We start from the raw sequence: 17,002 nt of genomic DNA, 5'->3' as shown, positions 1-17,002 counted from the left end.
GCTGCAATGAAGTGGCAGCACTGTCAACAGCTGCACAAGGGGTGCTCTCGGCTAGATTGTGTATTTTAAGGATAGTGGTGTGTTCTTTGTGGTCCACTCTAATTCCCTCTTCGTTGGTGGTTCGAAATTCATCCTTCTTAATTGGTGCTAAATTTTCCTGCCCTATATTTTTAATTACATCAATGGCAAAACAAGAATGAACATCATTAGGATTCTTAATAGATTCAGAAACTTTAAAGTTAATCATATCACCACCAAATGCCATTGTTAACGCTCCCTTGGTCACATCAATCTTGGTTTGGGCGGTTTTCATGAAAGGTCGTCCAAGTAAGATTTACGATGGTGGAGAGTGGGCTGAATCCTCCATGTCAAGCACATAGAAATCTGCAGGAAAAATCAAATGGTCTACCTGTACCAAAACATCCTCCAAAACTCCTTTCGGATATGTATTAGAACGATTGGCTAATTGGATAATAACTCTGTCATTTTAAGCTCTCCTAGATTCATAAATGCATAAACGGAATATGGCATGACATTAATTGATGCACCTAAATCTAGTATAGCATGTTCAAACCTTGTATTACCAATTACACAAGGGATGGTGAAACTACCTGGATCTTTGCATTTAGGTGGCAGCTTTCTTTGCAACGTTGCAGAGGCATTTTCACTCACATGTACCACCTCATTCTTCGAAATCTGTTTCCTTGTTGTACAAAGCTTCTTAAAAAATTTAGCATACTTCAGAATTTGCTTTATTGCATCAAGGAGTGGGATATTAACTTGCACCTTCCTGAAAGTCTCTAAGATGTCTTGTTCATCCTCTTCGTTCCTGACTTGCATAAATCTGTGAGGGAAAGGCAGATTGGGGGGAATAGGGTTAGAATGAGTCAAGTTTGGAACAACCTTACCTGTGGTGGATGGCTTAGAGGCTTTAGGGGACTGCGGCAAGGGTTTTTCTACCCTTGCCGTGGGCTTTACTTTCTCATCTTCTTCAAGCAACAGCTTCTCATCCTCATTTTGACTTGATTTGGATGGTTATGGGTCATTTCCAACTTGCTTGCCACTTCTCAAAGTGATAGCGTTGGCGGTTTCGAATCCTCCATTTGGATTGATAACTGTTGAACTAGGCAGTTTGCCTTGCTCTTGAAATTGTCCCATGAATTCCGCCATTTGCCCCGTTTGCTTCTTTAATTCTCCAATTTCTTTGGCTTGATTTTGTAATCCCTACGTCAATGAAGTTAGTAATTGAAAGAACTTTATCATTATCCAAAGACGAACCTAAGTTGGATTGGCCAGATTGTGTTTTTGGTTAAATTGGTGTGAGTGGCCTTTGATAAAGCTCGAGAGGTGGCTGTCTATATCTTCCTTGTTGTTGAGGCTCCCTCCACTTGAAGTTTGGGTGATCTTTCCAGCCCGGATTATAGGTGCTAGAGTATGGATCATTCCGTGACTGATTTTGGCCTTGATAGCCCACGACATTGGCACTTTCCCATCCTCTATTCTCTATCAATTAAGGGCATTGATCATTGAGATATCCTTGCATAGAGCACACTCCACATATGGCTGCACCTTGCACTTTGGTTCCTTCAACAACCTGTGACACAAGAACAGTGAGATTAGCCAATTGGGATTGAATTTCAGAAATTGCACTTACCTTATTCACTTGTTGTTGATGCCGTGGGGGGTCTCTTCCACCAACTCCTTCATATTGTTGTGCATTCAAGGCTCGATTTGCAATTAAGATCTTTGCAACAACTGGAGTCTTGTCAACCAAAGCACCTCTCGCTGAAGCATCAAGCATTTGTCTCTCAATTGGAAGAAGTCCTTCGTAGAAATATTGAATTAAAAGCTCATCATTCATCTGATGTTATGGACAAGATGCAACTAACATCTTGAAATGCTCATAATATGCTGGAAACGATTCTCCTTGTTTTTATTGAATGCCACTGATTTTCTTCCTCAAAAGAATGACCCTTGAAGTTAGGAAGAATTTCTCCAAGAACGCTATTTTCATGCTTTCCCAAGAAGTGACGGTTCCAGGTGCTAATTCATAAAGCCAATCTTTAGCCTTGTCCATAAGAGAGAATGGAAAGGCTTTCATCTTCAAAATATTCCCATCCACGTTGATGGGTGTCATACATGAGCATACTACTTCAAATTCCTTCCAATGCTTGTTTGGATCTTCCATGGACAGCGTATGGTATTTGGGAATATGATGCAGCAAGCTTGACGTCAACTAAAACTCATTGGTTTTGCCTTGGGCTGCTAAAGGGTATTGAATGCATAAGGGCACGACATTGTCCAATCCCGAGGCAGAGAGTTCCTTGATTGTTCGATTATCCATAGCCGAGGCAGAGAGTTCCTTGATCGTTGTCGAACTCCAAGATATTTGCACTGATAGGTTGAGAACTTCGAGTCATAAATAGTACCTAAAACAAAGAAAACAAGATAAAACAAAATCAGAAAACAAAACAAAACAGAAATAAAACTAGAATGAAACTCACGATAATAACTAGGGGAAGATTAGCAATTTTGCTAATCCCCGGCAACGGCGCCAAAATTTGGTGTGATATTAATTAGCACTCAAATTAAAACCCTATGATTGTAGTATATGTAAGTAGGGAACGTTTTAGGTTGGGGATTAGAATGGCTGCTAATCTACACAAATTAAACTTTAAAACACTAAAATAGACTCAAAAACAGGAAACTAGACTCTTATGACTCAAAACTGACCAAATTGACTCAAAACAGTAAAACTAAGTTAAAAAGACTCAAAACAACTACTAAAGAGTGATTTGGACGAATTCTAAACTAATTTGGCTCAAAACACTAAATGGGGACATATTTGAACAAAATTAACTAAACTAAGATACCAAATAAGAACTAAGGGGGGTTTTTGGACGAATTTGACAAAACTAAGTAATTACAGCAAACAAAGTAAGTTAAAACGAAATTAAGGTGAATTCAAGGGTGAAAAGCTAGTTAGAGGGTCCTTCTCCACACATGAAACATATGCACATAAATTGATTTCCAGTATTGTTTCTTCAAACCATGAATGACAATGCCCCAAATTAATTGTGAATGCACTAATTAACTCTCAGATTTTCCTAAGTTCATTGAATTGAATGGACAACACATCGCAACCAAATTATTCTCATCAAGTTCCCTACATGAACAGCATGATAGAGATACATATCAAAGATCATTACGTTCTTTGAAAATCATAAGCATTGACATGGCATTCATAACTATGAACTGCATGATACTCTTGCCAAGAATCTACTTAACACGATTGTGACTAGCAACCTTCACTACTTGTAAATATAAGTTTGGAACTATTAGCTGAAACTCCCTTATATTTTAGCATCAGATTCATGCATGCAAACTAAGTATGCATCCTTAATCAACACACAAGAATAAGTTCTCAATCAAACAGATAAGTAAATCACATTCATGTTTTACGAAACAATAACTGAAGGTAATCAATTCATATTAAACCTATGTCCTTGGCTTCGAATTCACCTCTAACTAAGAAAACTTAGTTACACATGTTCATAGCAATTGAAAAGTAAACTGAAATAAATATTGAAACTAAAACGAGGGAAGAAATAACTCTTAGAACTCCAATGGTTGCAGGTGGCTTACGCACAAGGTCCTCCTCCTCCAATGGAAGCCACGACAAAGCTCATTCTTCTCCAAAGTTGCGGCGAAGGGTGTTAATTGGTGTTTTTGCGACTGAAAGGAGGTGTAGAATTATATGGGGGGGGTGGTCGAAATTGTGGGTGAAAACATATCTTTATAGGCTAGGGTTTTCACAAATTCTGATGGAGAGAGGCTTAGGGTTTACGACACAAGGCTTGGCCCAATCCAAGGGGGAAAAAAACTAGGGTTTATGCAAATTTTAGGGTTTCTAGAAAGGGAATAGGCGCCACTCTTTTAGGCTTCTAGAAAGAAAATGTTTTGTGGCAGATTTTGGGACTTCTAAAAGGGTTTGGGGTGCCACATTTCTAGGGCTTCTAGAAAGGTGGGTACGGCACATGTATAAGAGAAGGGATAGGCCTTCTAGAAGGGATTTAGGTCCCCTTGCAGCTGAATACTAATCTTCCAAGACTTGAATTGATTTCTCCATCTCTTTAGCACATTCCTAGCTTCACTTGATCTTCAAAAACATCCATTCCTTGTGCTCCACATGCATGCAATCCAATCCAGCCCAAAATTACTATAAAATGTTTCAAAATGCACTTTCTTGCCAACTTTGCCAATTAGACCTACAAACACACGAAAATAGCTTAAATCACTATAATAAACACAAACGAACTAAGAAAATGCAAGAAAACAAGCTAACTAAGTCGCATAAATATGCTCCTATCACAAAGGTTGTGAATCTTTGGCATCTCACTGCTATTTCATCATGTTGTTGCACCTTGTCCCCTGTCTGCGTGCGTAGAAGAAGAGTCGGCATCAAAGATTTGACAAGAGAGGAAGAGAGAGAGGGAGAAAGGACTCTGTAAATCTGCAATTGCAGAGAAGAGGTTATGTCGGCTAAGGTTAGAGTTAAGGATTTTAAAGTTGGCTGATAATTCTTTCAAAATTAAGGAATAACTTATTTATTTATTTAATGTGAAAACAAAGGCCCAATCTTTTTTTAATGAAAACTAAAAAGTAAGGCTCAACAATGATTAAAACATATTAGGCTTAGAAAAAACGTTACAAAACCAAGAGTATTCCTAAACTTTTGTGCACAAGTCATATTTTGTAATATATATAATAAATTTACTTAAAATAATAAATGTCATTTTATTTTATAGTTTATGTATCTCAGTACAATTATTTAATTTTTTTAGTATAAATAAGCATTTTATTTATATGGTTTTATGTAAATCCGCCTAGTCCGTCTAGATTCTCGCCTAGCGGCCTAAGCTCTAGGCCCCGGTCTGCCGACCAACTAGCACATAGCGTTTTTTGGAACCTTGATCTTCATCCCATAAAATGAATTATCTAGGCAGTACTAAAATTTATGTTTTTTACAATTAATAAAATATTAACAAAAATATACAATATGTTTTTATTAATTATATCTTCCTCTTTTATATTAAATTATTAACTACACTCTCTCTTTTTCTCCGCCTCATCTTCCTCTTGCTCTTCCTCTTCCTTTTCCTCTTGAAACTGATGTGATTATGCCACATATGCTAATAAATTTGATTATAAATCTTCATTATGGGGTAACATTTAAAAATAAAAAATATTAAGTTTAAATGAAGAAATAAAAAATTGAAATCGTTTCGGGTTCTTGCGCTTGAATTGCAGTGATGTAGGTTTCATTAAAATACAATTATATGTGAACATGATTGTCATACGCGGAATGTACGATTGTATGACCGTTACCAATTTATAAAGATGGCCTAAAAGCACATAGTTTTCTCTCAAATTTTAAAAATCTAACATTTCATTTAGCTGTCATTCTTGCAAATGACAGGCAACACACAACACTCTATTTGAAATGAAGATCTTCTTCGGATTCTCTTTGTAAGAATTTTGAGGATCCTTAAATCGTTTCATTTATCGTATAATCAGTTTTCTTAATAATTATTCATATATAATTTTAAATAAAAGTATTTAAAATGATTTCTGATCACATAATGTACGATAAACGGACACGATTTGAAAATCTTCAGAATCCTCACAAAGAGGATCCGGAGAGGATCCTCATTCCTCTATTTCAATATGCTTTTGTAGATAACCCTTCATATAAGCAAAAGTGAAACATGATTCTATTCGGATCCTCACAAAGAGGATCCGAGAAATAAGTTCATCCTATATGTTCATCTGTCATCCTGCGTTCAGAAATCATAATTAGTTCCAAACGAAATTTAATTTAAAGATATATGATGAACGACTAAAATGAATTGTTTTCTAGATCCTCGCAACAAGGATCCTCGTCCAGCAAAAGCACCCACCAAAAAAGCAAAAGCATTAACAAGCAAAGACCAACCCCCAAAAGCCAAAAACAAAAAGCTAAGGTGTGAAAAAGAAATCTCACTTCTCACCTCTCTCCTCCACCCAATCTATCATCCGTTTTCTGAACAAAAAGTCCAAAACACTATGGAAGAAGAGGAAAACATGTCGCCACCGTTTTGGCTCCAAGCCTCCAATTCTTTCCGGCAGTCCAACCATCGCAGCAGCCGCCTCGGCCGCTCTGCCTCCTCCGTTTTTTTCAGCTCCGGTGCCTTCGTTTTCGCCTTGATCGTCATAGCTCTGGTATTCATTTTCTTCGTAATCCCATCACTCTTGTCCTTCACTTCTCAAATTTTTAGACCCCATTTGGTAAAAAAAAGTTGGGATTCTCTCAACCTCGTCCTCGTACTCTTCGCAATTGTTTGCGGATTTCTCAGCAGAAACAGTGGCAACGACAACAATGTTAGCAGTCCCATGTCGTACGATGTTTCTTCTCCGCAGAAATTTGAGAAGTCAAACCCATCAACCCCACGTCAGTGGTACGATCAGTATTCAGATCGGAGTCGGACGGTCGATAATCAGAGCAGTGGTGCTACTAGCACGATGGACAGAGGAGTGAGGACCAGCAGCTCGTACCCGGATCTGCGTCAACAGGAACCTTCATGGAATGTGGTTAGGGACGAACGGTGGCGATCCCACGACGATACCCATGTGGCCGGTTATCGGATTCCGGATTCGGATCCGCAGCATCAGCTCCACCGCCGTCACCGGTCGTGGCATGAAGAACCGGCAGAGGTTGTAGCACAAGAAGAACCGGCAGAGGTTCTAGCACAGGAAGAACCGGCAGAGGTTCTAGCACAGGAAGAACCGGCAGAGGTTCAAGCACGAGTAGGATGTGTACTACGGACCAAGAATATACCAGTAAACACTTTTGTGATCCCTGCGGAGCAAGTTAGTTCTTCACACGCACAGATTCAGGTTATTCAACCCGATCCTCTTAGTTCTTCACACGCACAGATTCAGGTTATTCAATCCGATCCTCTTAGTTCTTCACACGCACAGATTCAGGTTATTCAATCCTATTCTCCGCCACCATCGCCGCCGAGGACAAAATCTCCGCCACCTCCGCCGCCGCCGCGCAAGACAAAGAGGACGTACCAAGCTATTGGAGAAAAAGAAAACTCGAATGCTAGCGACAATTTGGAAGTGGAGAATAATTTGCCCCCACCGCCTCTCCAAGCCCCGCCTTCTCCGCTGTTAGCTCCGCCATCATCGCCACCGCAGATGTCGAAGGAGGTTGAGAACAAGAAAACGCCAGCTGGGAAACATGCGAAGAAGAAGGGAGTTGCTACCACTAAAGAGTTCTTGATCACGTCATTAAGGAGGAGTAGGAAGAAGCAGAGACAAAAGAGTGTCGAAAATTTCGAGACTCTCCTCGCTTCTGCCTCTTCGGCTCCTTCGTCTTTACTTCCGCCGCCCTCACCGCCGCCTCCTCCCCCACCGCTACCACCACCTTCGGTTTTTCACAACTTGTTTTCTTCAAAGAAATCCAACAAACCCAAGAAAACTATTCACCCAATTCCACAACCGCCGTCGCCACCACCGCTGCCACGGATCAATTCCACAGGGAGATTATCCCAAATCAGGCCCACGATGACAACCCAAAAGCCGCTCCCTCCAGTTAAGGTGACCAGTTTCATCAACAGAGATGATGAGAATGCGAACAGTGGCGGGGAGTCGCCATCGGTTGGAATACCGCCGCCGCCGCCGCCGCCGCTACCGCCATTTAGTATACCGGTTATGAAATACGCAGAGCATGGGGACTTTGTGAGGATCAAAAGCAACGACAGTTCACGCAGCGGCTCACCTGATTTGGACGACAGTGATCAGGATTCAGTTCCATCACCGACCATGGAAGCTGGTAGTAAAACTCCATCGGAGAGCGGAGAGTCGCCGACAAAAGCTATGTTCTGTCCGAGCCCGGATGTGAACACCAAAGCTGACACCTTCATTGCAAGGTTCAGAGCTGGTTTGAAGTTGGAGAAGATGAACTCTGTAAGGGGAAGGTCCAATCTAGGCCCACATTCAAGTGAGGAAGATGTCACGGATATCTAAACTAGTTACTTATTGCTGTGCCGGAAAGTTAAAACGCATTGCGTAATTAGTTAAGAGGATTGTGGTGTAGCGGTAACTTAATCGCCATGTAGAAAAGTTGAAATAAAAAACAGTACGTGATTGATCGAAGATACTTAAATATTGTGCTTAAGGATTGTAGAGATAGAAATCTTGATTTGAGTTGTTTATGAGTTATGAGTTTTTTTTCTGACATATACATTGAGGAAGTATAGTATACAGAGGTGTATAGGGTTTTTATTTTTAGTTTAAAATTATTTAATGGTTGTTGGTTAGAAAAATTCTTTTATTTGATTTTGTTAATATATGGTAGGGGGTAGAGGGAGTGCATTAGTATTCGGATTTGGATTTCACATGAGTGTCAGAATTTGTATGGAATTAAAGATTTGGTGCCAATGTTTATACTATTTTTTCTGAATTAATTGGTTGTTTGTTTCCCATACAATTTGTGTCCATTTTCTTTGGAAATAATAAAAATTAGGACATTTTCTTAATCTTGAAACATAAATAGAACAAACCGGCAATGCACAAGTCATGCACATCATGCACAAAACCATAATTACTAAAATACTCAAATATAAATACTAAAAATTATCAATCCATTGCATTATTTTTCTCATTTGGAAGAAAGGGATGTGGAGAGAGCTCTGTAAGCTCTGGGTTTCTGTGTTGAGCTCATATCTCTAAGCTCAGATTAAAGAGAGGTGAATAAAGTGAGTTGAGTTTTGGGTTGACCTCATACTTCTAATTTCAAACAAAGGGATGCAAGATAGAGGTGAGAGGAGTGAGCTGGGGTTTGTACCATATTTTTTGTTTTGCCTGGAAAAAAGTTCTATTTTTTTTCGGCAACTGAAGCTTCGACAGACATAGTAAGGTAGGGTGTTTAGTTCCAAGTTTCTACATCAATGATTTATGGAATAAATAGGTTGTTTGTAAGATGAATTAATACTTAGAAGCTAAATTAGGGTTTGTGTTTCATGTTGAGGTCTATGGGTTATGGAATACTTTACTTTTTGACGTGCTATGTTTATACCATACTTAGGGCCTCTGTATTTAGACCTCGTATAAATACTTGGGGGACTCAAATGTAATTATGTAATAAACGAAGGGGCGAATATGTAAAAGGGGGAAGAGCCCTTATTCTATAAAAGGGCCTCCTCACCCTCACAAACCTTAAGCCTCTCCTATCTAGAGCAAAGCTCTCACACTCTCTCCCTCACAAATACTCTCAGAGAAATACAATCAATGTGGACGTAGCCCAAACCTTGGGGTGAGTCACGATACATCTTGTGTTATTTACTTTTTTGCAGATTCACGGTTGGATTTACATTGTTTCAAGACCTCCGGTTTTGTGCATCAACATTTGGCGCCGTCTGTGGGAAACAACACGAAAAGCTATGTCGATTCTTTCCCATTTTTTCATCACAACCACTGTCCACCGTGGATCCGCAAAAAATCCAAAACACCTATGGATCTCCATTTTCATCTACCAAAACAAAGAAAAACACTCAAATCTCATTTCAGATATATCACAATTTTCCAATCACTTCCTAGAAAAACCAAAACAAAACAATCTCATCCAATCGTTAATCAAATTCAACGACACGATGGCCAGCACTTCGACGGTCGATGCCAGAAGCAGCTTCTGCAGTTCTAATTCAGTATTCTACAGCAAGCGTAAGCCCATACCACTCCCGCCCAACGACTCCATCGACATCACAACCTTCATTTTCTCTCAGGCCCACCGTGGCAACGTTGAAGGAGATTTTGTGAAAAACATGTTCATTTAAGCAACATCTATAGCATGTAATTAACAATTAAAAGGCGGAATCATGCTTGTATGCACTTAAAAACAAAACATTAACCATGAAATTCAAAGCCTAGTAGATTGGTGAACCAAGACTCAACTCAAATCAAAGTGAGTTGAGAAATTTATACCTTTGTAGATTCCTCTTTGCATAAGCAAAGGCTAATCACCCAAGGAGAGGGCCTTCATTCCTTGCTTCTTAGATCTATGGATTTGGATGGAAGAATAGGATTCTCCAAGTTCCCAAAGTTGAGAACCTCTAAGTCTCCACACCAAGATGAGATGTGAAGAAGAGATGAGTGACCTTGGAGGAGAAAGATTACTAGCTAATCCCTCCAAGGGGGCCAGCCTCTTTAGAGAGAAAAGAGAGCTTGTGTTCTCATCCTTTCCCCAAAAGAAAACCCTAAATGAATTTTGGCTATAAAGTCATATTTATACCCTTCCTCTAAATGGCCGGCCTTAGGGTATTATTGGGCTATTTGGGCCTTTGTGAATCATTATTCATTAAGTTGTCATACAACTTAAGTCAATGGACTTGACGTTCAAAGCCCATTGGGCCTTAAGGTCCAATACTATCCCGAGGTCTTTAACGAACTTATTCGTTTGATTAATTAACATATTAATTAATCCTTGCCATAAATAATTAAACCATTTAATTATTCTCACTCATCTCCGTTGTTTCTTCAATCTCTACCTTACACGGTGTACGATCCATTAGGTTCCTTTTAGCAAGGCAGTGGGCGTTTAGAACTCTTTCAAATCGATTGTGAATTGAAACTTACTTTCAATTCTCCCTTTAGTGTTTATACACGTTTAGGGCTTCCACAAACCATGAGTGACACCTAGCAGCATATCATGGTTACCCAAGCTAATCAGTTTAGGATTACAATGCAATACGGTCTTTCTCTAATACAATGGTCTTGACCACATTATTTGGTTTGATAGTTTATTCATGTCTACTATCCAATGTGATTCATTTACTTATATGATTATCTTGAATGTGATTTGGAACGACTTCCTAAATCTCATTCATACTCTGGCCAGAGATTCTTAATCATATCATAGAGTATTCTCCCTTAAACGGTTTGAAGGTTAGAGATCCCTTGTTGTGCATTCACTTGCTTCCATGGCTAAGTGGCTTAACCCCAACTATGCCGTGGACACCCGCGAATGGAGTGACTTTGACATAATCAAAGATCAAGGACCTAACCACAAGACAGCTATGATGCCTCAGGTCAAAGGACTACTTTGCATTATCCCAACCATGAGTTCTCATGTGACATGAGTATGAGAACTCTTCGTTGATCGTGTTCAGTGGACTCATTCGCTATTGAGCACCTACATGCTTGTCTTGGTGTCAATCACACCAATGACTCGAGACCAGTCACTCTCCATGAGAGAAGACACAGCACGTACTGATCTTAACGGACTGTCAATGCCGAATTGGCAATCCTATGATCAGGAACGTTTATGATATGTATACGAAAGAGATTGGTCTCATAAATCTAACTTGTTTAAATTACATTCTCCTAATTACATATTCCTTGGACTTATTGTTTAAGCATATAACATTTATATGAGATGGCTTAAAAGAATAATCTTTGCCCTTGATATTAAACTAGATTAGTTTAACATGTAAAATGTTCGTAAAGTATCATCACATGATTGGTTTTAGGGCACATTTCCAACAAACGTGGCCTTCATCGACGGCTCCACCGGCTAACAACTCACCTACGTTCAATTATGGGATATCGTCCGTTCAGTTGCCTCGTCGTTCTCTGACATGGGCATTCGAAAGGGCCACGTCGTCTTTCTCCTGTCCACGAACTCCATCTTCTTCCCGGTCGTCTGCCTGGCTGTGATGTCGCTGGGCACGATCATGACAACCACCAACCCCCTCAACACTACTCGAGAAATCGCCAAGCAAATCGTCGATTCCAAACCAGTGCTCGCCTTCACTACTTGCCAGCTCATCCCCAAACTCGCCGGTCCAATTCCTCTCCCCATCGTCCTTATCGATGACGAAATTGATGCGCCCATTGATAATAAAAGTATTGTGAATACCTTGGGAAAGATGATGGCGAATAAAAAACATGATGGGTTAAAATCGAGGGAAGCGATCATCTAGGACGACACGGCGACGCTGCTTTACTCGTCGGGCACGACGGGGGCGAGTAAATATGTGGTGTCGTCTCATAGGAATCTGATAGCGATGGTCCAGACCGTTATCGGTCGGTTCTATTTGGACGATAACCACCACCAAATGTTCCTCTGCACGGTTCCCATGTTCCACATCTATGGTTTGGTGGCGTTCGCGACGGGCCTACTTACCTCTGGATCAACGATTGTCGTGCTCTCTAAGTTCGAGATGCATGACATGCTTTTGTCCATCCAGAGGAACCGTGTCAGCTATCTGCCACTGGTGGCGCTGATTAACGTCGCCGACCAGGTGAAGGCCAAGTACGATCTGAGTTTATTGAGGTGGGTGTTATCGGGTAGGGCCCCGCTGAGCAAGGAAGTGATCGAGGGTTCTTGGAGAAGTATCCGATGGTGACAATTCTTCAAGGTTACGGATTGACGAAATCGACAGGAGTCGGAGCGTCAACGGATTCACTGGAGGAGAGTCGCAAGTACGGTACGACGGGGCTGTTTTCGACGAGCATGGAAGCTATGATTGTGGATCCGGACAGCGGTCATCCACTAGCGATGAATAAGATGGGAGAGTTATGGCTCACCACGATCATGAATGCAGGCACCCGACGGTCGTGGGTCGGCCTAGGAGCGGTAGTGTAGGTGCAAATTACAGCCGGTAATGCCTTCGTTTTCCCACTCTGCTCCCACTCCCTGAAGTCGGTTGTGGGTTTTCAACCAGTAGCAGCTCACCATGCTGGGTATGGCTAACGATATAGGCGAGAACTTCGACCTTATCCCCGGATTCCTTTCCAAGAAGCACCCGCCATGGCTAATGATTTTAATCAGCGTTCTTGCCTGTTTCTTTGGCTACGGTCTCATCTGGCTCACCGTCAACAACACCATTCTGCCCCTGCCTTACTGGATGAGTCGCAGAGAACCCACCTCAGAATTCCTCATCCCTCACTCCGCAGCGTCATTCCCCATGGATGTCAGTTTTCTTTTCCAATACCTATTTTAGTGCATGGTGCACATGCATTACAGCAGCGCACAGACAGACAGAGACAGAGACGCAGTGGAAAGCAAAAGAAAAAAAGAAAAATGAGGAGTGATGGGCACGACTAAGCTGTCCAAGAAAAGCAAGTGGTTTGCAAACAAAAGATACCTTACAAAGCAACAAGGGTGGACAGAGAAGAAACAGGGAGGACAGCAAAAGCAGAAAGCAAAAGCAACCAATAAACACGCCACTAGAATGATGTGGTTTACTTTCCTTATTTCTGAATGATGTAAATTATTTTTCATATCTTTCGGAGACATCTGTATAAACCCCATCAGAGGGTAAAAAAAAAATGGCAAAGCCCAAAATAAATGGGCTGGAATGTTGTGTGGAGGGTGAAGGCCCATAAGCCCTAAATAGCACCAACCAGGTGACCAAAAGTATGTCTAGTACTACAAAACATTATTCGGCACCCCGTCGCTATTATCACCAACCAGGTGACCAAAACTACGCCCAGTACCATAAAAAATCATTCGACACCCCGCCGCTATTATCACCAACCAGGTAACCAAAAGTAGGCCCCATACTTCACGATTATTCGGCAACCTGCCGTTATTACCACCAACCAGGTGATCAAAAATACACCCAATACTCCAAAATTATTCGGCAACCTGCTGCTATTACCACCAACCAGGTGATAAAAAAGTACGTCCAGTACTCCCAAATTATACATGAGCATTACTCATGTCAATTATACATAAACATACATGTGCATTACTCATGTCAATCATACATAAAAATTCATGAGCATTACTCATATCAATCATACATAAACATTCATGAGCATCCCTCATGTCAGCATTCATGAGCATCACTCATGTCAACATTCATGAGCATCACTCATGTCAACATCTATGAGCATTACTCATGTCAATCAACATAAACATTCATGAGCATAACTCATGTCAATCAGCTTCAAAAGCTTCATTTACAAAAGCTCTAGCTTCAAAAGCTTCATTTACAGAGCTCTAGCTTCAAAAGCTTCATTTACAGAGCTCTAGCTTCAAAAGCTTCATTTACAAAAGCTCTAGCTTCACAAGCTTCATTTACAGAGCTCCAGATGCAAAGCTTCACTTGCAAAGCTTCTGTGCAGGGTATACAAATACCGCTTCCGAACAACCGCCACTTCGGCCCATACATGGATTCAATTTGAAGTCTCCAGCCAACAAACTCTATTGACCGAAGACTTGGGGGACTACATTATGTACCATATATTGGGCCTCAACTAGGCCTCATGAAAATACTTGGGGGACTTAGCCCATTATCTACGTGTTGAGGAGCGAGCCTTTATTCTATAAAAAGGACTCCCTCACTTTCATTAGAGAGCACTCATGAAAAATACTTGGGGGACTTAGCCCATCACTTATATATTGAGGAACGAGCCCTTATTTTATAAAAGGGACTCCCTCACTTTCGTTAGAGAGTATCGCTGCCAGCTGAGCAACCGCATCGCCACGAGCATCACTCCTAACTCATTATTCATGTACTAAGGAGCGAGCCCTTATTCTATAAAAGGGACTCCCTCACCATCATTAGAGAACATCAACTCTAGTCCATCATTCATGTATTAAGGAGTGAGCCCTTATTCTATAAAAGAGACTCCCTCACCTTCAAACACCACAAGCCGAGCCAACCAAGGCAACATAAGCCACGAGCCGAGCAGCCTCGCAGCATGTGCTACTTCTAGTTGAGCATCATTTCAGATTAAGCACTGCCTCATATCGAGCATCAGTTCAAGACAACATCTAGTTACTTCAGCCTACACATGGACTGAATTTCAAGTCTCCAGCTAAAAAACTCTCTTGACTGAAGACTTGCGGGACTACTGTTTATACCATGCTTAGGGCTTCCGTATTTAGACCTCGTATAAATACTCGGGGGACTCAAATGTAATTATGTAATAAAGAAAATGGCGAATATGTAAAAAGGGGAGGAGCCCTCATTTATAAAAAGGCCTCCTCACCCTCACAAACCCTAAGCCTCTCCTTCTAGAGCAAAGCTCTTACACTCTCTCCCTCATAAATACTCTCAGAGAAATACAATCAATGTGGACGTAGCCCAAACCTTGGGATGAACCACGATACATCTTGTGTTATTTACTTTCTTGCATATTCATGGTCGGATTTATGTTGTTCCAAGACTTCCGGTTTTGTGCATCAACATGCTACAAAATTAGGATGAAACTATTTCTGGTTCAAGTGTTCAATTACAGAAATTTGTGAAAATGTTTCCGTAATGTGCATGTGGTGTTCATATGGTGTGCATGACTACAACTTAATATGGGAAGTGAGAATGTTCACTAGTTATAATGCACGTATGTTGGGCCCCAGAATTTATCGAGTATGTACACAACCTAGTTGGCTTCGGCAAAAAATAAAATTAAGAAAAAGCTTAGAGGACGTTAAGGGTCATGCATGTCCATGAAATAATGACAACGAGTATCATGTTTTCCACGTGCACAATTAAGCGGTGGTTGATGTACGTAACAAGACTTTTCAAACTATCACTGTAACCTTATATATGTAACAATTATGTTTTAATTGTATCCACTATACCAATAGATTTATGTTAAAGTTTCTTATTAATGCGAAAAGTAACTCATTGCTCAATCTCCAGTTATGTGCATATCATGTGCATGTACTGTATATGACACACCCCGACCCGAAAAGTTCCACTGGACTCCGAATCGAGTTGTGCTGGCCGACATCTGGAGGGTGACGAAGCCATAAAGTGTAGTGTAGTGGAAAAAGAATGTGAATAAATTTAGATGTAAAAGTGCCTAAACAATAAAGTGCGCGGGTGAGCAGAATTGAACCCTTTTCACACGTGATGTTAGAGCATAAGACACTAAAGTGAATAGGATGAGGGTTATACCACGGAAGGTAACCATCTCCTGAGATTTGCCAGAATCCTCGTATATACGTAAGCACAGCTACTAAACCTGGAGGGGCGAAAAACAAAGTTGAGTGGGTCAGTAAAACAACGTTTTGTAAAAACCTTTATTTTCGAATATACTAACCCCTCGTCGTAAAACAAGTATAGTTTCCTTAAAACATACTATGTAAGTATGTAAACAATAATACAACAGCATTACAACCAGAAATATGGCAAGTCATGATATATCAAATGCCGCAGTAATATAATCATGTGATAATCAAGTATAGCTAAGTGGCTCAACCATCTAAGCTGACACACAAGTTCGAACAGATAATTTTTGATACAAACCAGACTGGGTGAAATCAATACGCTCTAATACTACGATCACGTGAAGACTGATACAGAAACACGTCATATACAAGTCGGATTGCCTAATGAAATATACCCGACAGGACTGGCACCTAACTTGGATCCAAGGCGAGCAAATGGTGAGATATGTACATACATGTGAAGGACTGGCCCTAGCCTTGGGCAAGTACTAACACCAGTGCAGCAAAATGAGCATGTACAAATATGTATGAATGTCATGACAGTAATATCCCAACCATATAGCAGCATTTATCACAATTAATATCACAATAATGATAATTGGCAATATAAACGTAAAAGTGAAGTAAATACGCATTTAGGGAAACTATCAATATGTATAGGTATAAAATAAACTGCCCAATCACAGATACATAGTCGAAATGAAGTCTCCAAGCCTTGCTTGACCCCGTACGTCCTTGGGATATGTTTCCCCTATATGTGAAATTACTAATTAACTTAGTTTAATAACACATAAACGGAAACTTAAATAAAACCTTCGTAGATTGCTCAAACATAGGGTTTGAATATACGAAATCGATCTACTCGACGTCACAGACCTACACAAATTGACAGAAGGTCAATCTGAGTCCGGACGCGCCGCCATAAGTAGCTGTACTGGCATTCACGCGCTGCACGTGCTAATGACCCATATGAGACTACGTACGCCCACA

General features: G+C 40.6%; 1 protein-coding gene and 1 pseudogene across 1 annotated transcript; both read left to right on the top strand.

Moving 5' to 3' along the window:
* The first annotated feature begins 6,105 nt into the window (after positions 1–6,105).
* LOC114822457 (pollen-specific leucine-rich repeat extensin-like protein 1) lies at positions 6,106–8,073 on the top strand. Its single transcript, XM_029096813.1, has one exon. It carries the CDS (start codon positions 6,106–6,108, stop codon positions 8,071–8,073), a length of 1,968 nt encoding a protein of 655 aa, XP_028952646.1.
* A 3,608-nt stretch (positions 8,074–11,681) lies between these two features.
* Positions 11,682–13,049, top strand: LOC114822456 (probable CoA ligase CCL5; annotated as a pseudogene).
* Positions 13,050–17,002: the final 3,953 nt, after the last annotated feature.

The sequence above is a fragment of the Malus domestica genome, chromosome 17 (assembly GCF_042453785.1).
Source record: "Malus domestica chromosome 17, GDT2T_hap1".
Taxonomy (NCBI): domain Eukaryota; kingdom Viridiplantae; phylum Streptophyta; class Magnoliopsida; order Rosales; family Rosaceae; genus Malus; species Malus domestica.
The sequence above is the reverse complement of the archived record's forward strand: the minus strand, read 5'-3'. Positions and strand labels throughout refer to the sequence as shown.

What these genes read in the sequence shown, in the direction of transcription:
- LOC114822457 (XM_029096813.1), top strand. Translation starts at nt 6,106, where the DNA reads ATGGAAGAAGAGGAAAACATGTCGCCACCGTTTTGGCTCCAAGCCTCC.